The sequence below is a fragment of the Chenopodium quinoa genome, unplaced genomic scaffold (assembly GCF_001683475.1).
Source record: "Chenopodium quinoa cultivar QQ74 unplaced genomic scaffold, ASM168347v1, whole genome shotgun sequence".
Taxonomy (NCBI): domain Eukaryota; kingdom Viridiplantae; phylum Streptophyta; class Magnoliopsida; order Caryophyllales; family Amaranthaceae; genus Chenopodium; species Chenopodium quinoa.
Window position 1 is genome coordinate 3,213,779 of NW_018743175.1, and position 21,742 is coordinate 3,235,520.

A 21,742-nucleotide genomic window follows, 5' to 3' on the forward strand; every position below is an offset into this window, starting at 1 on the left:
GTCAGGCGGGGCGGGGCGGGGCGGGTATGGGGCGGGTCTGGGCGGGGCGGGTATTACATAACAACCATCCCCGCCCCATCACCCATGGCGGGTATGGATTTTAGACCCATCCCCGCCCCGCGACCCGCCAAAGCTAGACCCATCCCCGCCCCATCGGGGCGGGGATGGGGCGGGTCTCCTACTAGACCCGCCCCAGTGACATCCCTATTCTTAAGATCGAATATATTTTGATGATTTATAACTTCTTACTTGTATAATATTATAAATGCGTAATTTTTTTTTTTTGGGTTTTTGGTGTAGATAAAGTTACGAAGGACAATGATGTACACGAGATTTGATCTTAGATTTTAGATACCACCCTAAGACTTTAACTAGCTAAGCTAATTGACATCCATTTAAATTAGAAATTGATAACATGATAAAAACTCATAGGTAATTGAACAATTTAAAATAAAAATCCATGCAAATAAGATGTTTAACTAATTGTAATGGGAAAGAAAGATACAAAAAAAAAATATTAAAATCTTGGGAGGCATCACAGTTTAGTCGATTGACTCTTTTCCCTTATCTGTCTCACATAAACTTTTTAATTTAGCTCTTTGTATGATGTAATCTGTTCTTAATTCCAATACAAAATGGACCGACATTGTAACAAACAATTTGCCAGAACTGTCATTAATCTATGATTTCTGGAAGCCTTTATAGTTTATACACAATGTACAAGAATTTGTCATGATTGATGCTAAATTTTAAATCATAATCTTCAAATAGTAAAGGTATGAAAGTGAATTAGCTACTAATTAATATTCCCTTGAAGAGTTTGAACCTTTATTATAATATAAGAAACTCTGTAAAATGTTTTTGATATAAAGGTCGTATATATTATGAGCTTATGACAGTGTTCATTAGAATAAGGATCTTGTTGATGAACGCCCCAAGGGTGTTAGACAAATAATTAATATATACAGTAGTCTAAAGTAGTACGAAGTATTAATTTTAGATTACATGTTAAAATTACGCTTTTAATTCTCTTATATATCTGATGTCCCGAAGTCACTTATTAGCTTTTGCGTTAAAAATAATTATGAATTTGTTAGTTGAACTATTGGTACTTTTCAACTGAAATGAAATGAAAGTGAAGGAAGGAGAAGTTAATTAAAGTGGCCTGGTAATACAATCATGTAGGATGGAGGGAGTATCAAAGGGTTGACTTATGAACAAAATCGTCGTGTAAATAATTGTTAGACCAAGATTCTCGATAATTAATTGTCCAATAATTTTCTTTTTTCAATTTAAGTACACATTTTTTTTGGTACCAAAGTTCTTATGATCTCGGTTGTTGATCCAATGTCTAATAATAATACTACTCCGTGTAATTAGTAGCGCTGACAATTGTTAAAATTGTGTTTGTAAAGACGTGTTTAGACCTTAATCATTCAGCAAAGTCAACGTAAATATATATAATAGCTTAGCGCCTTAGCTTAAAATGATCGTTAGGACTTAGGAGTACCTTTCAGGTATTAATTGTATCAAAGATTTGCTTAACCAATCAAACTATCAAAGTATGGTAATAGACTAATAGGTTAAGATTTGATTTTCAACTAAATGTTAAGGTATCAAATCCAATGAGAGTTTTATAAATTAAGCTATTTGAGTATGTTCTTACTTGTCATTCTAGTTCACTTCACCTTATGAACCGAAAAAATTAAAGTATTTAACAATCAACTAAACTAATGTAATGAAACTCTCGACAAAACCTCTCTTGAGCGTGTAAATAATTTTTAGGCTCTTTTATTTCATATATATACTAATTTAATAAACGGTACTTACAAATATATATGAGTATGGTTATGATCAACTAGGTGTTAGGTTTTTGTTATTTCCTTAATCTTTGCCCTCATTCCCCGTTAAACATGTATATGATTTTTCCACATTTTTTTGTTGTTGTTATTTAAAATATAAGTTTATTAGATTCTTAATATGAATACAAAGGGACAGAGCTCACAGAGAGTGTAATATAAACATTCCTAATTAAAGTATATCTAGAGACTAGAGAAGTTTATGGTTGAAATCAATGATGTATAACCATAAAAATCAATGTATCTTTTACTTTGAGGAAATTAAAAGAAATGGTACTCTCTTGATATCGTTATTTATTCGAGTGACATGTTAACGCACTACTTCGAGATACTTATCGATCAATTTTTAATACCAAAAATTCAACACGTTATAATCATCTCCAAAAACAAATTAATGCAAGATATTCGTCGAGAGTTTATGTAGTACTATACCAATCGATACATAAATGCAAATACATATATGATATACCCTAGAAGAGTAGAATGTTCTTGGTGGTGGGTAGTTGGTAGCTTGATGTCGGATAAGAGTAAATCTGATTTGTACTTGATTAAGTATGATGTTATATTGGAAGACCAACTTAGAGGAAGAGCTTTAATTGCTTGGACGAGGATACTACACTTGTATTCCCTTCACTAAACATCATAAAAATTACAAATATGGTCCCATTTTTATTGACCTTACCACAACAAATTAAAATTTTCAACAAATTCATCCAAATCCCTTAAGAACAATTATAGATTGTGGGGTTAGTAAAAAAAAAAAAAAAAAAAAAAAAAAGCTGATTTAATTTCTCCCAATCCACCTATCAACTAAAATAATACACTAATTTAAATTTTGTTGCACCAAACTAAAAAAAAAATAAAAATAAATAAATAACCAAAAACAAAAAAGAGAGAAAAAAAAAGTGGTTGTCACCTTTATAAATTAAATATATACTTGTAATATGTTTTAATTAAATAAAATCAAGAAAGGAATCATAAGTATAATTGATTGATGATGTATGCATGGGGCCAAAATATAAGGGTAATGTTTTAGATATAGTAAACCCACTAGATATAGTAAATCATCAATAATAGTACGTGTAATCTAGACGCCCAAAACCGTTGACTTGCAAATGTTGTAATATTCCAACATAATTACTCTAGTGTGCGACTTTAAAACACCCCTTAAAAAGTGTCAAGTTAATTATGTATGTTAAAGATCAGATATTCCATGCTATACCAACTCCATGTTAATAATTTACAACTTGATTTGTTCACTATGCAACGGGAATAGCATGGAATATCGTAACATTCGTAAGCATAATTGCATAATCTATCCCCCACACCCCCATTATCGCTTACATAAGTTATATCACTTGTATGTGTTTATTATTTGCATATTTGCATTCGTTCGAACCTTCAATCTTTAGTTAAAAGAGTAGACTCTAGATACATACTTAAACAGCGTGATATATAATTTTCACTGGTGATGATTTGTAGTGCTAAGCATTAAATTCAATATTTCCTTAGAAAATAAAAAATGTGTATAAATCAGTGCAATATATGGTAGATTTTAATTTTAATAATTTATTTTAAACTTTTTAACATGCAACCTTAAGGGTGCATGCATCATTTCCGTTTGTTTATTCACATACATAGTCAAAAAATGTTTTAAAATAGTCTGACCCTTACTAAGATCATCTTGTGATTGTGTTGACATTTAAAAAAGACAATTTATTTTGTATACTTTCCTTTTCAAAAATTGAATATTCATAAATTGAATGAACTATAATTATTGAGTAATAATTTTGGCAATACAAATTACAAATTAAATAGATGTGGAGATAGAATTTAAACCTTTAACCTATCGTACACAAGCCCTCATTCTTAATCACTAGGCCAAAACTTCATTAATTTGTTACTAGTACAGAGTACATAATAGAATTGTTTATGATATTTAGGGAAAGTAATACGAGTATATGGTTGTAATAAGTATTACCAGTTGCATGTAATACGTAGAATATGAAAATCATAGGTATTAAGCATCTATACTAATCTATTAAAAGACATTTTTAAGAATGTCGATGTGTCACATAGTCCCTTTTGTATTGCGCCATATCACTTTTCCAACCTCTCATGATGCCACATCATCACTCTAACATTCTTTATCATTACGTCACCCAAGAAACCAATATTTTTCCGTATAATACGCCACATCACCCAAGCAACCAATTTTACTACATATAAATTATAAAACATAAGGATAAGGAGACTCAAACTCTCAACCTCTTATAACAAAGATGTCTATTTAACCATCTTAACCAGTCACCAACTATGTTATTAACATGTAATATAAAAAATTTATATAAGTGCAAACTACAAGGTTCAATTTAAAAAAAAAAAAAATACTCAAAGAATAAATCATTTTTGGTTTGACAATGATAATTACAGTTTTGAAAAGCCTTAAAAAAATTATCGATTGTACGTTTACAACAGTAGCAACCTGGAACAATATCCGAGCTACTTACCAGTTAAATATAATAATATTGTTCGTTGTATAATTTTGTCACGAATTTTTAATTTAATACGAAGTGCCATTATATTACAGGAATTCATATTAACGTTAATAATTAGCCCTTAAGGCTACATGTACAATAATTCATAGCCAATGATATAATATGAAAATGATAAAAAAAAGCTAGTGAGATAGTCATATTGTCAACCACTCATAGTGGTGCAAAGTGCAATTAACCTCTCGAGTAAGTTTACTTTCTTTCATAATAGTTCACCTTGAGATTAGACTTGAAACTAAAACACGACATTATCGGTCATTATCATCCTAATTTGAGATTAGACATAAAACAGAATGCATGTTTAATTGTAATTAGCAAAACATAACTAGTCAACCAAAACTGAAACCAAAGTAAGAAACCAAGAAAAAAGATATAAAATTCAACACGTTATTGTCATTATCATCCTAATCACTTGGATATCAAGACATATACAAGCTAAGTAAGTGTAAAAGAAGTCAAAATCTTAGTCTCATTTTTTATAGTTGGATGTCATTAACTCCCGCCTACAAATTAAAAAACATACTTATATAATTGTATACACTAGTATTATAAATTATATTATATAGTCTTATACAAGTATACTTATTATTATATGAATGGTCCAAAGTCCTTTAGGCAATCACTATCCTAAATTAATTAAAAGTGGTAGATTTTTAAAATGTGGATATAAAAAGAGGATGGGGGGTGGACACGCCGTTGAAGAGAATGAAAAACCAAAGATAGTTTTTTCAAACTTGGGCATTAAATTTTCTTCACTTGGTGTCTGAGTAGGTGAGCTAGTTCTCATTCTTTGAAATTGCCACATTATGTTTTTGTTCACTTATAAATTACAAATTACTCCCTTCCTATTTTAATGTATCCTCTTTATTTTTTGGGGTTGTTTTAAATATTATTGTCTTATTTTTCTCATTAGGTTAATTTACTATCTCACATGTTTAAAAATTTTAATAGGTTACATATAAGACTCAATCTTTAAACTAATTTGCAAGTCTACTTTAGTGGGAGTGAAGGGAAAACATAAGAAAATCGCGCTCCACCCCTGAAAAACGAACCACTTATGGTATTTGATCCCATGACTTTTAGTCATGAACTCATGATCAAGGACAAAGCTTTGCCACTACTAGTCCAAATAACTTACGGTGCTTTTTATGAGTGGCTGGCCACATCGTGTGGCCGGAGTTACTTATAGGGGTTACTTATTCAGGGGATACTTATAAGGGTTATTTATTTAGGGGTTACTCAGTCGGTCAAGGGTTACTTATTTTAGGGTTACTCAGTTGGTTAGCGCATTTATGAGTGGCTGGCCACATCGTGTGGCCGGAGTTGCTTATAGGGGTTACTTATTCAGGGAATACTTATAAGGGTTTATTTATTTAGGGGTTACTCAGTCGGTCAAGGGTTACTTATTCTGGGGTTACTCAGTCGGTCAGCGCATTTTCACCAGGGTTACTTATTTAGAGGTTACTCAGTCGGCCAAGGGTTACTTATTCTGAGGTTACTCAGTCGGTTAGCGCATTTTCACCGGGGTTACTTATTTAGGGGTTATTCAGTCGGTCAAGGGTTACTTATTCTTGGTTTACTCAGTTAGTTAGCGTGTTTTCGCTGGGGTTACTTATATTCCGGGGTTACTTATTTATGGGTTACTCAGTCGGTTAGGGGTTACTTATTCTAAATTTACTCAATCGGTTAGTGCGTTTTCTGTGTGAGAGTAACCCCTGACTGACAGAGTACTCGAGTATGTAACTGCTGAATAAGTAATCCCTTACCAACCGAGTAACCCCTGAATAAGTAACCCCTCTAAGTAACCCTGGCCACACAGTGTGGCCTGGCCCCACATATAAAAATTTGTGAATAACTTATTATCGTAGTATAAACCCTATAAGATAATACCAAATATCATAACAATATTAATTACCAAATCAATTCTAATATTCATATGAGAAATATGTCACAAACGATATACCGGAGTATTTTTCTAATATCTAATGCTTAGTATTTTATATTTCTAACAACACAAATTTTTATACGTGCCTGGCCACACGACATGGCCGGAGTTATTCAATCAGTCAGAAGTTACTAGTGAGACCACACCAAAAAAGCGTTGTTCTAACTTCTAACAATAGTACTAGTAGTATTGTTGTACTAATAAATATCAATAATTTTTTTAAAAATGATACACTATTAAATGTCAAAAATAAAACCAACAAAGCTTAAGGATATTTGTTGTTGTTGTTGAGAGGGGGTTGACAGTTGACTGACCAAAGCTAATTGCAGCGTGCCGTAGGGAATGGGTTGTCCAAGTCCAACCACCATGTGCCATTTCCTTCTCCTGCATTTTTTTTAAAATTATTTTTGATTCAAAAATAATTATTTTATGTTATTATTCGTATTTTAAATATATATACAAGACAATTTCGTGTTGAAATTGGCGCAAGAATAATTTTCATTTTATTATTCTATCTGGTATAGAAAGCTACTCCCATTACCAATCTCAATAACGGAGTTCTTTCAAGTTTAAAGATTACTCATTTTGTGATAATAATTAAAAAAAAAGTCACCTAAAAATTGAGTTATACAAGTATATACTAGCATAAAAAAATAAAATAAAAAAAAAGAGCCTAGATGAACGTAAGAACTTGTATTTTATATTTTTTTTTTGCTATAATCAGACTAATGCTAATGAAGTTCTTACAGATGAATACGAGCATTAAAAATACTTTGTGAAATACTCCGTAATATAGATTTGAGAATTTATAACAAAATCTATGTCAAGTAATTAATACTTTTTTTTTTTGAAGAAGCCATTAGTCGAGCAATATTATGTATAATAATACTTGGTTATTCTTAATGTTTTCTTTTTTAGCTTCTTATATATAATTAAGGGTTGCATATATCATTTTTTTTTTTTAACAGAGTACGGATTTTTTTAAAGTGAGTAAAAATGCAATTCATATGAGAATTAGACAAATTTCAAATACCTCAAGCGTGCATTCTATTTCCTTTATCTGTTTGTCAACTTGTATGAACTATTAGAATTTATTTTAGTTGGGAATTATCAAGATTTTCTTTTTAGCACTATAAGCTTAGTTTATTTTGAAAGTAAAGTGAACAAAACTAGGCTTAAATCATTTTATATAATTCTCATTCAATTGTGCTTGTTAGTAGGGGTGTTCAAAAATTGTCCCAAACTAGAAAAATAGACTGAAAAAATCAATCAGACCAATTATTTTTGTTTAAAATTATGAATGAAAACCTCTATGATGTTATATTTTCAAATTCAATGTGCTAAATATTTTTATATTGTGAGCTATTTTATGTTGGACATTCAAAAATGTGTCGCCTCCCCTCTTTTATCCACAATGATCATGGTTTGACCCAATTAGACATTATTTGATCCTATTAAGCTAGAGCAACTCCTTACTCCTTTACCTCTAACCCTTGTTGGTACGAGTAACTTTTAAGGTTTAGTACAAGAAATTTCTAAATTTATAAAATGACTAAAAGAAAAGGAATCTAATTAACAACAGTATACTGCTATAATTTGATACGTCCTTCCAAATAAAAATGAAAATGTAGTAATAATGTCGAATCTGAACAGCAGAGTAATATAAATTGTTTTTTCATTACAGGAATACTTGACTGTTCTCTGCACGTGTCGAATGACTTGTATCATTATATTTGGTCCTATCTTAATTTTTTTGGTGCAATGGTCCTATCTTAATAAAGTCATTATTATGTCTTAATTTAAAATTTGGTCAACTACTATAGTACTACTGAATTCTGACGGTTTGTGTTTTAATGTAAATCTCTATCTTATATTCCAACATAAATTTCCTCATGACCTTTTTTTTATTCAAAGGACTGCACTTTGACTATTCTATATTACAGTTATTTCCGCAGATTCCTTCAACCAAATACTCTCTCCGTCCCTAAATAATATGTAAGACAAGATAATTTATATACCAAGTAAACCAAACGATAACACTTTCCTGTATCATTGTTAATGATATTTTTTTTGCAAAATTTCACACAAAATAGTGTTGGCATGGTTAAGTTGTAGAAAGTTATGTAATTAAGGGTAAATGTAGATAGTTAACTATTTTTTCTTAAACTTACAAGTGACCCCAAATTCCTGATTTGCCAGCTTTGAATACACATGTATCAACTATTAAATTCTCAACACATTCTTGCGCATTATTATAACCACATAATAGAAATAGTGACAATCAGGAAAACCAGAACATCTGCAGTGAGAAACTTTACAGTAACTTTTATATCATCAAAACTGTATAGACAACATTGAACACACATTGGATCATATTTTCAGCATTTACATGAAATGTCTTCGAGAGTTAGCAGAAAAGATTCAGTTGCTGCTGCTGTTTTTTTTAAAGGGGGTTCAGGGAAATTAGTGCTTACAGATGAGAAGAACCTATTCTATGAAAAAATTGTACTTACACAGTTCCTTATGGTATCCGGCAGAATCATACACAAGAGCGCATCTGTACCAGCACTTATAGCTGACCTGTTCGTAGGTCTCTGTCCAAGTGGTCAGCATTAAGAGTTCCTGGAAGTTCCCTAAAGTCCTCATTGAAGATTGAATATGCACTGTATATAAGCATAGACAGACATTAGGATGCCAATCAAGTACAAAAATAACCAATTAGCAAACTATATCGCCCTACCAAAGGAGGGAGGGATTCTATTAGCCTGAAAGAACACCATTGCCTATGAAGTCCCACAAATTCAAGCTACTAAGGATTCAAGTTCATTTATGGACAGTGGAGGTGAAAATATAGAAGGGCACATCAGAAGAGGGACTCATAAACAGACATATGATGTATGGAATACAATCTAAATCATTCTTTTATACACCAATCCTTAACAAAGCAACAAAATTAAGGTGCATATTAATTGTGGTATCATGGGAAAAAGGGATAATAGAAAGAGCATGGCTTTAGAATTTGGTAAGACTCAAAATATTGGCAGACAACTTAAGAAAGATGACAGCAATGCATCAGTCAGTTCCTACCTGAGTTCGCCTGACTGACGATGTCCAAGATTCCAAAAGATTATAAAAAATCCTGTTCCGAGTATCTGAACAAATGAAAAAATTCACTTGTTAAAGTCAGTAACACGCATTGAGATGCATAAAGAAGGGATTCAAATTGCTTCAAAATCAACTGTAGAAAAGATTTTCATGCACAGATGGGAAAAGGTGAAAAGAAAAAGGAAAAAAAAAAGTAGCAATGACCACATGTAGCAACAACACTTCTCAACCATACTTACATAAGTTACATCTCATCCTATAAATAACCACATAGTAGCAGCACTTTAGAACCCTTTTCCTAGCTCCCTTGATGGATAATAGGTTGATCAAATTCTAAACCAACAGGTCAACTGAACCTTATAGCTGCATGAATCTCATACATGAATAACCTTCCAACCTTAATAGCCCAAGTCTTCCCTCAACATAAAGATTCTGACCTACTGTTGTTCACTGTCATATTATTGTTCATTTAGTCTCAGGTTCACCTGCAGCACCTGACCAGGCCAATTCTGACTATAAAAATTTAAATTCTGCACGAGAAATAAAGAATCCCCCCCCCCACCCCCCCACCCCCCAAAAAAAAAAAGAAAAAAGAAAAGATTTTCCTAGGAGTTCTCTTACTTTGATCTTACAATCATAATTCAAGTGGCATATCTAGGACTCCGTTTTCACCGTCTAAATCAGAATCTAATTGATCTATGTATTTTCTCTGCAATAGTGCTATATGCTTCAGGCTCTAAAATATCATCAACATTAAATAACATGATAGACTAATAAATAAAACCTTGGAACCTCAATCATATGCATCCAAGTAATGGCAGGCATGAGCCAAAATCAGTTGTATAATATCTGAAAAAGTAAAAGAAAATTCTTCTGTTGCATGCCTCCAAACATGTGAACATCAAGAAAATGGGAACCCCATGAGTCAATAGATGAATTTATCCTTTTGCTAACCAAGGTATATTGTCCTTATATTTTCCATAATGTAAATAGTATTAAACATAAGTGAGGTTGGAAACAACAGAAGACATTCCTTGATCTCAATCTCACAGATACTGAAAGCCTAACGAAAGTGACAACAGGACAGATTCTATTGAAACTAAACAGTTAAAAGGAATTTATACTAACTGAACTCATTCTGACTGCACCCCTGACAGAAGCAGCCAAGCAACAGGAAAACTGCAACTAATGTCACATTGCACATGTACCCCATGAAATGCGACATTATATACAAGATTACACAAACATCAGGGGGATTTATATACATTCATATAATGGTGATATTAATAACTTACATATAAAGGTCCAAGATCCCATCGGTGTGCAACTGGAGCCATGATAAACCATAGGATAATTAAGGCCCAAGCCTTTATGCTGAGAGAGAAAATTGCAATCAAGATGATATCTACATATAAAAAAAGAAAAAAAAAAAGAAAAAAAAAAGAGGTAAGAATTATCACACATTTAAGGTAAGTTGATACAGAAATCAATTTAGATACTCACCAGGAAGCTTCAACTTATCATGTAAAATACGAAAGAGTCTCCGCTTCCATCGACTTGTTGACTCTGGGAGCTGGAACTTCTACATTCCATTTAGGAATAAGAAGCAAAGGCAGGGGATGAAAGTGAGAAGCCATCTTACTAAAACAGGAGTCAAGTTAAAAAAAAAATAAAAAAAATTCCAACCAGATCGTCTTCATCCTCGTCATCATCGTCATATCCAGCTCTAATATGCTTTGGCGGTGCCTTCGGTCTGACTGCTACAATCAAGCAATCTGAAACATAATGCACAACACTTAAGATTGATATTTAAAGTACATAAACAGTCAAAAGACAACAGTCTTTGCCCACACCTTAAAGACAAAAATGCTAGAATCATTATCCTGTATAGCTACACAGTCACAATACTCACAAGCACCACCTTCTAGAATGTTAAAAGTAACAAATTTTGACAATTGTTAGCATAAAATAAATATCTTGGCAATTTAATAGTATATGGGGGCAGGGGTAAAGGGCCGAGAACAGGAGAAGTATACAGTGGTGTGGGCTAGAGGGTGGAAAAGTATACAGTGGTGTGTGGGTACTATATTCATATTTATCTGATTATTGTGTAAAATCTAGATACAATAATTAATTTGGTACTTATCAACTTCCACTAATCAAATGTATAAATATAAGGATCTCTTTTGCAAATCATACAGTACGGAACTAGGAGATATGCATTCAAAGGTACAAAACCATAAAAGATGGAAGGTACATAATCCACAACCCATACAAAACTGATTATCTGACAGCTTCAGCTAAAACTGGGTCTATATTTTGTCTTCAACTTGATTTTGAGGGAAAGCAAGCTCATATATATATTATTTGAGCTTCATAAACTTAGCGGTAATGTGACATGTACACCAAAGCAATTGGCTTTGGTGCAATCTGAAAAAGATGTGAAAAAGAATACACAGAGCCAACTTTAAAGTAAAAGGAAAACAGAATCAACGAAGTATATACCTTCTATATGCAACCTGCATTATCCATGTATAAAATGATTTTGGATAAATATTTTACTCATTTTATTCATCCACTAGGAGGGGAAAAAAGTCAATAAATAAGAATTAAAAAAAAGACTACGCACACAAAGACTAATCACATGAGTCACATCTCATAGAAAGTCTTGTACTTCCAAAAGAAAATATCAAACTCAATACCAAATTTTCAGTTTTTCTAATGAATCTTACTATGTCATAACATATTACCCACAACAGCTGGAAATCTCATCTTCACTATGAGAACAATTCAGAAAATCCATTGTAGATTATGGAAAACTCCCATTACATCCAACCTAGACAATTATTGAAGACCTTAAGCCCACGAACATGACTATTCCTAGTGCTCCTTGACGAGAAAGCTGAAAATTTGTAAGTGAGAAAATCATTGCCTCAATTTCCCTTATGACTTCTGAGGGATTTGAAAGCTTAAGGGTCCGTAACAAGCAATTATTTTTCCTTAAGTTGCTTATAAATTAAGATTCAATTAGAGGCATAACCTAAAGTGATGGCTCCATGACATGAAAGATAATATTTTAGCAACTAAATTTCAGGGCATCAAGTATCTTTCTCTCGTTCTTCCTTCCTCTAGAAAGTGTACTTGTTCTGCTTGGCCAATCCCATATATCTTGGATCATTTAGGAATCATAAATCTACTCACCATATATCTACTTCATTAGCCCCAATTAGCTAAAGAAACACTACAAATGTTGTCTAAACTTCCATTACATATGCAACACACATTTGATTTTAAATTAACTAGTTCCTAATGCAAATACTTATTCATCATACTCCAAAGTATAATCACCAAAACTGTATATACAACCGGCCTCGTCGAGAAGTTTTAAGTGGATTTAATGCCTCTTTCCTTAAATTTCATCAAATTAGGACAATAAACAGTTAATTTCACATACAAATACAGTGCCAAATAATTCAAGTAATTTTATTTTAAGGAAAACCTAAAATGTGCAGAATAAGATCATACCACCATCAGCAAGCCGAATAAAAACATCATCTCCATCATCGGAATCATGCAATGCATTCCCTCGAAAAATTAGCTTCAAACTTTCGATTGGTAAATTCTTACTTTCAGCAACTAATTTCCTCAAATCACGTACCTAGGGTTTATGATCAATTACATAAAAATCCCAAGAAAAAAAAAAAATCACAAATCATCCACAAAATTCACGCAAAAAAAAAAATCATACCAAAAAATTAAAAGGATGATTAAAGATTACCTTAATGTGAGGAGGAAGTTTAAGGCGAGAAGGGCGAGTAGGACCGATTGTTTTGAGAAGGATTTCAACAAGAGTAGGATCACTGCTACTTTCATCCATTTGAATTTCACTCATCTTCTTGATTTCTGGTTAATTTTAGGGTTTCAATTTGATTGAATTTTGTAAGAAATTATTTGCTCAACTCAATCAAATTCAAACTCAAATACCCAGAAAAAGAAGGTTCTGCCTGCGTTTGATGAAGATTTACCTCAGTAGGAAAAACTTTTTTTTTGGGAGAATAAACTTGACAGCGTATATACTTCTTGTATTTGACTTTTTGGGCTATTGGGCTTGGGCCTATTGGACTCGAGTGCCTCACGTTCCAAAGGTATTATTGGTTGTCCTAATTGTTTTATCAATTGGTCTTACATGCATCCTTATACAGCTAGGATAGGTGCAACTCTGGCCCATAGAGAAGCCCACTTGCAAAATGCCCCCTATGCAAAACACAACCCAACAAAAAACGAAACCTACCAACACCGTCACTTCCCAAACCCGACCCAAACTCCAATTTCAACACTTCTCAACCGCCATATTTTGGTTTTAAGTATAATTTTTTTTATAGAAAACCGTTTAATAATTTCAATAATACATTTCTGCAATTACTTTCTCAATGCTGTAATTTTCTCTCTCTAACAAAGTTCGTTCTCTCTCCTCTACATGATTTTACTACTAAAAACTGAAAATTTAACAATGGATATCAGAGAAGAATGAAAAATCAAAAGGATTCTCCCAATAAAAGGTAAATTATTATGAATGTCATTGGCTTTCGTCATTAATTTTCGTCCGAATTTTTCGATACTCTGTTTGAATTTTTTGTTTCATAATCATATTAGGAAACCAATGTTTATGTTCATATTTTGAATGGTTATGTTCACTTTTTGAAATGCATATGTTCATATTTTGTATGTCTATGTTCACTTTCTGAAAAGCTAATGTTCACATTTAAGGGAACCTATTCATATGTTCATATTTTGCATGATTATGTTCTTTTTCTAGAATTTATATATTCACATTTTTTTTTGAATATGTACATATTTCTAATACTTATAATGCATATGTTTCACAATCATATTATTTTTTATTTCTTCAATTATTTTCTTCATAATTAAATGCCTTATATTCATAACAATATTTTATATGTTCATAGATAATTTCAAATATTCATAATGTAACTATGTGGTGTTCATGAAATATTCTCATTAAGTCTGTTTATGCATATGTTCTCTTTCTTAAATGCATATTTTCATATTTTTTACGCATATGTTCACCTTTTAAATGCTTATATTCACTTTAAGGAAACCAATGCTTACGTTCATATTTTGAATAGTTATGTTCACTTTCTGAAATGCATATGTTCATATTTGTTATGCCTATGTTCACTTTTTGAAAAACTAATGTTCACATTTAAGGGAACTTATGCATATGTTCATATTTTGCATGATTATGTTCATTGATAAAAAAATGCTGATAATCAGATGAAATTCATACACAGATGAAGTCGATGGAAGCTAACAAAATTCAATTCATAAGAATTCAAAAATCAGATAAAACTTAATCAATTGAAATTAAGCACAAATTCACCACATGATAAATCGAACTTCATTCATAAATCGAAACAATTACAATTGAAATTCACACAAAAATCATACATAATAAATCGAAATTGATCGAAGCTAACCAAAAATTAAACAAAAAACAATTACAATTGAGACTTACCTAAAAAAACCTAATTACAAATCAACAAAACAAACCACTAACTTGCATTGACGATCTCGTCGGGAATAACAACTAATTCCATGTTGTAAGGAACAAATTCAATCAAAATATTGAAACAAAAGAGAAAAATAAAAAAACAAAGAAGAGAGAAATTAAAGAAGGAAGGAGAAAAAACAGAGGAAAATAAAATTATAATGAAATTTTTGATTGAAAATTTTGATGAGAATTAGGAAAGAAAAGAGAAGAGAGAGAATTGGGAAGAAGGAAACCAATTTTTTTTAAAAGGAAACAAACTAACGCGGGAAGAACGGTAGAGCTGGGCTGCGTTTCATGTAGGATGTTGTGCGTTTCATGTTGTTGCAGCTATCTTACATGCATGAGGATGCATGTAAGAATATGCGTTGTTTTATATCCATTCTAAAACTAAAGATTTAGTACTCTGTACAACTTTAAGAGTTTTAGTCTTAATCGATCCTTAATTCTTTATTAAAAAAAACAAGTTCACGTTCTGTTCACTTTATTTTCACTAATTTAAGGAAAAATAAAATTAATAAATTTTAATAAGAGTAAATAGCAGTCACCTAACTTCAATTTAGACTAAAAAGTTCTAATAAATTCAAATTTGATAAATCAAATGCACAAATATTTTTTTAATTAGAACATTATATAACCTAGTAATAAAGTCATAGGAGTTGTTAAGGGTTACCATTAGACCTGGCAATCCTGACCCAAACCCGATAATCCGACTCGAATGACCCGAAATTGACCCGAAACCTGAAATCAACCCGACTCGACCCATACCCGACCAGAAGTGGAATTGACCCGACCTTGACCTGAAACCCGAAATGACCCGACCTGAAGGTGACCCGAGACCCAAAGTGACCCGAGACCCGAAGTTGACCCGATACCCAAAGTGACCCGACCTTTAACTTGAATTAATTGACCCAAATAGACTCGAAACCCAAAGTGACCCGAACTAAAATTACCTTATACTTGAAATGACCAGAATCTATTTAAGCTAACGGTTTGACCTGAGCAAACCGAAATAGAAAATAACCGCAATCAAACTGACTTAATTTTTTTTTTATTAATTTGTAATGTGTAACAGTGTAAGTAATTTACATATTTTGAGCATTACTTTTCTCGATTTCTTCGGCCTTTTCTCTTTATAAAATATTAAAAATTCGTAAAAAGATTGAAATTTAACGACTATTCTACGGAGTTTGTCCATAAGATTAAGAAAAAATTTACTATAGCTTGAAATAAAAGTCACAATTCTCACAAGTCTAGAAAAAAAAAACAGTACAATAATAATGCGTACATAACATAATGTTCAATACCAAATGAAATTACAAAATCTTCTAAATAATTATACTCCAATATTCGACTCTTAAAATTGTTGACATTTAACACTTGGAGCCGCCGCCCAATCCACATAAGAACCAAAAAATCCATCATCCTCATTTGCCACATAAATATAAAAACAATAATATAAGCAAATACACTATAAATGCAAAAATAAAGAAACAAGAATGTACAACTCTAAAAAATGTAGGAATATGAATATACATATTTTAAAAAAAATATAATAAAATACTTACTTTCAAAAGAGTACATCCAACTACGAGTTGTTATTAAAGCCTCCACATTTTTCAGGAATTGATGAACTTTTCCATTTATTCAATACTCGACCCCCAAATGCTGAAAGTTGATTCGGAAGCGACGGTTGTCAGGGGCACGGCCAAAATATCTCTGGCCAAATGAGAAAGGCCTTTATATCGATGCTCATTTTCTTTCCAAAAAGCTAATATGCCAAGTTCCGCTTTCCGATCTAGTTTAGGGTTCTCAAGGTAAACATCCAATATTGACCTCTCACCAAAAGAAGATGAGGCCTCTTTATCGTCATATTCCTGAATTCAACACAACGAGTCAACGACAAACCATAAAACACATCACCAAACAAAACAACATAAACTTAACTTATAATCTTAATAGCAACTACTTAACTTATTACATAAACTTAACTTATAATCTTAATAACAACTACTTAACTTATAACATAAACTTAACTTATAATCTTAATAACAACTACTTAACTTATAACATAAACTTAACTTATAATCTTAAAAAAATCAATAATTGACAGAAAAAAACCCAGTAAACACAAGAAAAACAGAAGGCAAATATGTAAAAAACAGTCTAATCAATAGATTAAGAATGAAGGATAATCAAAAGGATTATAATTGACAGAAAAAATAAAGTAAACACAAGAAAAATAGAAGGCAAATATGTAAAAAACAGTCTAATCAATAGATTAAGAATGAAGGGTAATCATAAGGATTATAATTGACAGAAAGAAAAAGTAAACACAAGAAAAATAGAAGGCAAATATGTAAAAAAGAGTCTAATCAATAGATTAAGAATGAAGGATAATAAAAAAGAGTAAAGTAACAGAAGAACAATTACTGCAAAATAGTCGAATTTTCGCTTGCGGTTTTCCAGTTGAAGTGCTGCTTATGGAGGCTCTGGAATGTGAGGCATGTGCCATATCAGTGTTGTTGTTCAATGTCGATGATGTTCCAAGTGGGCATATAGCTTATAAAATTTCTCCAATTTAAGATGGAGATCACTAACTCTCAAGGTAGCCTCAACATCTCCAAATATGTTTTCATAACAAAACTTTAGCACTGATAATTTGCAACGAGGATCAAGAATCATAGCAAATGCAAATAACGTGCCATAATCATCTTGTTCAGAGTTAAACCAATACTTATCGAACTTGCTCTTCATTTCTATTGTCATTGTCCTCAAAATATCATCATCATCGTGCTCCAACTCTATCAAAAGTATGAGAATCTTCCAAACATTCCCAAAATAAAGATTTGAGGTAGGATACTCACTTCCCGAAAACATCTTAGTTATCTCATAGTTGGGTTCTAAAAATCTCGAATCTTCTCAAGAACATCCCACTCTTCAAAGGTAGGACACCATTTTTGAACTTCAGACATCTCCCTAAAAGCCTCACGATATAAGATAGCCCTATCAAGCATCATGTACGTAGAGTTCCACCTCGTAGGAACATCAAGGCACAATGATTTTGTTTCTTTTATCTTAGCTAGACTTACACAAGATCGAAAAGTGTTTTTTCTTATTTCAGAATATTTTACCTTCTTCACACAATGTCTTACTTTCTCAACTATATGTTCAATGACCTAAATTCCATCTTTAGCAATGAGATTTAATACATGTGCAATCGTACACGAAAAAACTCACCATTATACAACAAAACATCTCGTGCAAGTAGAGTTTCTTTCAAATAATCTTGCATTCTATCATTACTAGAGGCATTGTCTAATGTGAAGCAAAAAATCTTATCATCAATACCCCAATCTTGAAGCATGGACAACACAACAGCATACATGGTATTTCCAGTGTGTGGTGAATCAATATGACTAAAGTTAAGCACCGTACTAATTAATTTCCAATTATCATTCACATAGTGAGTTGTCAGACACAAATATTCCTCAGTTTGACAAGAGGTCCACATATCACATGTTAATGAGATACGACTAGAGACTTTATTAAGTGTTTCCTTTAACTGAGCCTTCAAAGTTTTATGCATTTTTAAACAATCAGCTTTAGCAGTGGACCTACAAATGAACTTTACATCATCACTTAAATATGCATGATTTTTTCTATTACCCTCATGCTCAACCCAAGAGAAAGCATACCCATGTTTTATATGGCTTTAGCTACCAGATTTCTATACACAATTTGGTTAAAGATTTTACCTTTGTTTGAACCGTTTCCTCCTTGGATTTTCGTATATTTCTCATATGCACTGCATTTTCTTAGATGTCGTTGCATATTTTGGGTTCCATAATGGGGGTCGGTTATGAAGGATGCTTTTTGGAAATGTTTGCAAATTGACCTCCGTTCCCATCACTAGATTCCGTCTTGTCAAACATTTGGAATTCCGACCAAACTAGACTCCGTTTCTTTTCTACAACTTGAAATCCAGATTCCATAGTGCTCACATTGTTGTTTTCAACTGTAAGTTCAGGATCACCGGCTTCTTCCTCTTGTGTTCGAACATGGGCTTCTTCTTCTGGTGTCCACTCATCCTTTGTTCCCTTTGGTGAAATAATAGGCTCGTCATAATAATATGATCATCCATTGCTGCAAAAAAAAGCAAGAATAATATCATTAGTATTGTCAGATTAAGATAAGGTGTAGCATCTCTTATTCAATAATGTTCAAAGATTTGAATCATAATTCTGACACTAATATCCATACATAATTTGAAATGTTGCAGTGGAGACAAAATAATAATATCTAAACCAATCAAAAAGGGAAAATCAACCTTATGTTTTTATATACATTCAAATTAATGCCATATAAACACACTTATAAAAGATATTTGTTTGTTAGAATGCAGCTTGCTTGAACTAACAGATAATCAAAAGAATGAAAATTCTAAAAGTGGTCACCGTAACATTTAACACCATGTAACTAAAAATCTAAAATAGCCCATACAAAGCATATAAGTATAACGTCTAGTCAAACGATGCAAACAAAGGTAAAGTGCCATGCCCAAATAACATATAAGAGTAGTTAACCACAGTACATGAAGTAGTACGTAGTATACGCATAGTAAAACCCTTGCCAAAGGTGCAAAAAGAATTAGCAATCGAAATTGAAAGTAATTATCAACAATTGCCACAATCCGGCAACAGCCTACATGGTACACTGAATTGAGTATCCTATCAAATATAACTATATAAGGCAGATAGAGTACATTAGTTTAGTTGTTTAATCAATCGAATGGACTCTTCCATTTGCATACCCAACCACATAATGGACAATTGAAATAAGCTCAAAACCCCATCAATCATAACATCAATTTCTATCCTCATTAATCACTCTAAAACAGATCTAACACAAAAATAAGTTAACCCCAAAAAATAAAGCACAGATTTATATATAATAAACAAAATGCAATACAAATTAATATGATTAATTCTTATAAAACACAATAAACTTAGAATAAGAGAGAAATACCGTCAAAATTTACCTAATGCATTAAGATTTTTCCCATAGAAACCCCCCAATTGATTTTTTTTTTAAAAAAAAAAAAACTAATTTTAGAGATCTAAGAAATAGAAGTAAATTACCTGAGATTCTGGGAATACGAAATCTTCTAGGCCACTTGAGTAAAAAACGCTTCAATGGAAAATGAGGTGAAGTGTGTAGAGATTAGAGAAGAGTGCAGACAAAAGAGAGAGATTGGACTTCAATGGAGTAATGGATGGAATGAAAAAATTAAAACGGCTGAGGAAGATTCTAGGGCTGTAGATTTTTTTTTTCCTTATTGTTTTACTTTTATTTTTGTTTTTCGTATTTTAGAATTTAGTCACTTTACTTTTACTCGTGGAAATTTGGAGGGAGTATTCCCGCTAATAATTTACCTCTTATCCTCACAATGAAATACTTTTGGAGTTTTAGCCATTTGGGGGGAAGAATTTCCCACAATTTTTAACCAAGTTAAATGTTTTATTTTTGTTTCCCTCTTAAATTTTCACTTTTAAGTTGTAACTTTGTTAAAATTGAAATTTTGAAAATTTTTAATTGATCAACAAGTGTGTTTGTAATCTTACATATGAATATGAGAATATTTCACTTAATTAATAATACCTCCGTTTTTTTTAGTTGACACGTTTTGACTTTATTCACACACTCCTCTTTGACCGTATTTTGTGTTTTATATGTAATGAAAAATATAGTCATGTGGAATCTTGTAACATTCGTCATGGTATTTATTTTCAAAATATCAATTTTTCATATTTTTTTTATTATTGGTGATTAAGGATATAAATGGTTGAAGTTATGCATCAGCAAACGTGACTAAGGAAACATGTCAACTAAAAAGAAACGAAGGAAGTATCATATTGTGTGCAACTGGCCAACTGTGCACCAATTACCCAACACTCAGTCATTATAAGTTTATAACTGAATAAGTTTTTGTTTTTATCAATATAAACATCAATATATAATGCACGATAATGATCTTATATTCAATCAAAAAGTAATATTCATTTATTACATTAGTTTAGTTGTTTAATTGAGTAGTAGACTAGTAGATAGATACAAGCATAGTTGCATAACTGCAATACTTCATAATTCATTAGTTCATAATAGACTAATAGTGATGAGACATCCTATGAAGTAATTTAGACCGGAGAGTCGGAGACTAAGCTATTAAGTAGCCCGAAAAAGGTTTAATCTAATCTTATCAAGTTTGAATTTGAGATCAAATTACCTTGAACAGGAAAAACTTTGTTATGAGTTTCGTTTGAAAAAAATTGATTGGAATCGGATAGGTTTACAATAATGTTGTTAATCAACTTTATAATAAAATTTTGTGTCCTTTTCCACCCTTATGTTTAAGTACTTGATCACATATATTACTGTACATTAAAGCATGTAATTTTAAGAACTAATTACAACTGAGTTTAAGTTGACTTGTTTGAATTCCTAATTAACAATAAATTTTTTATCAAACGAAGCATGTTATAACCTATTTTTGATTGAATCGGTCACAAAAATAAAATTGAGTATATGTTGGCTGATTTGACCTCCTAATTTGCAATTTAGCAGTTAATTTAATTTCAAACGAAGCATGTCATAACATATATCTGATCGAATCGGTTAAGAAAAGTTCACAACGCGAGTAAGTGTATTT

The 21,742-nt window shown here is 31.8% G+C and overlaps 1 protein-coding gene and 1 long non-coding RNA gene across 3 annotated transcripts; both read right to left on the bottom strand.

Moving 5' to 3' along the window:
* Nucleotides 1–6,379: 6,379 nt before the first annotated feature.
* LOC110732509 lies at nucleotides 6,380–13,520 on the bottom strand. Of its 2 annotated transcripts, XR_002513497.1 has the most exons (8): nucleotides 13,243–13,520; nucleotides 12,990–13,122; nucleotides 11,151–11,239; nucleotides 10,968–11,046; nucleotides 10,760–10,869; nucleotides 9,447–9,511; nucleotides 8,873–9,022; nucleotides 6,380–6,743 (listed from the first exon to the last, which is right to left on the bottom strand). XR_002513497.1 is itself a non-coding variant. In XM_021912460.1 (7 exons), the coding sequence occupies exons 1-7, from the start codon at nucleotides 13,354–13,356 to the stop codon at nucleotides 8,929–8,931; spliced, it is 684 nt and encodes a 227-aa protein (XP_021768152.1). In that variant the 5' UTR covers nucleotides 13,357–13,520; the 3' UTR covers nucleotides 8,551–8,928. The 2 variants fall into 2 exon arrangements, 1 of the variants encoding a protein (XP_021768152.1); XM_021912460.1 differs by lacking the exon at nucleotides 6,380–6,743 and having other exon boundaries at nucleotides 8,551–9,022.
* Nucleotides 13,521–15,241: 1,721 nt separating this feature from the next.
* Nucleotides 15,242–21,065, bottom strand: LOC110732510. The gene is made up of 3 exons (XR_002513498.1): nucleotides 20,175–21,065; nucleotides 17,467–19,179; nucleotides 15,242–16,910 (listed from the first exon to the last, which is right to left on the bottom strand). It is a non-coding gene; the product is annotated as an uncharacterized LOC110732510 (long non-coding RNA).
* Nucleotides 21,066–21,742: the final 677 nt, after the last annotated feature.

What these genes read in the sequence shown, in the direction of transcription:
- LOC110732509 (XM_021912460.1), bottom strand. Translation starts at nt 13,356, where the DNA reads ATGAGTGAAATTCAAATGGATGAAAGTAGCAGTGATCCTACTCTTGTT. An exon ending in TATTCGGCTTGCTGATGGTG is followed by an intron (nt 11,240 to 12,989) that starts GTATGATCTTAT and finishes ATTATGTTTCAG; the next exon opens with ATTGCTTGATTGTAGCAGTC. An exon ending in ACGAGGATGAAGACGATCTG is followed by an intron (nt 11,047 to 11,150) that starts GTTGGAATTTTT and finishes AATGGAATGTAG; the next exon opens with AAGTTCCAGCTCCCAGAGTC.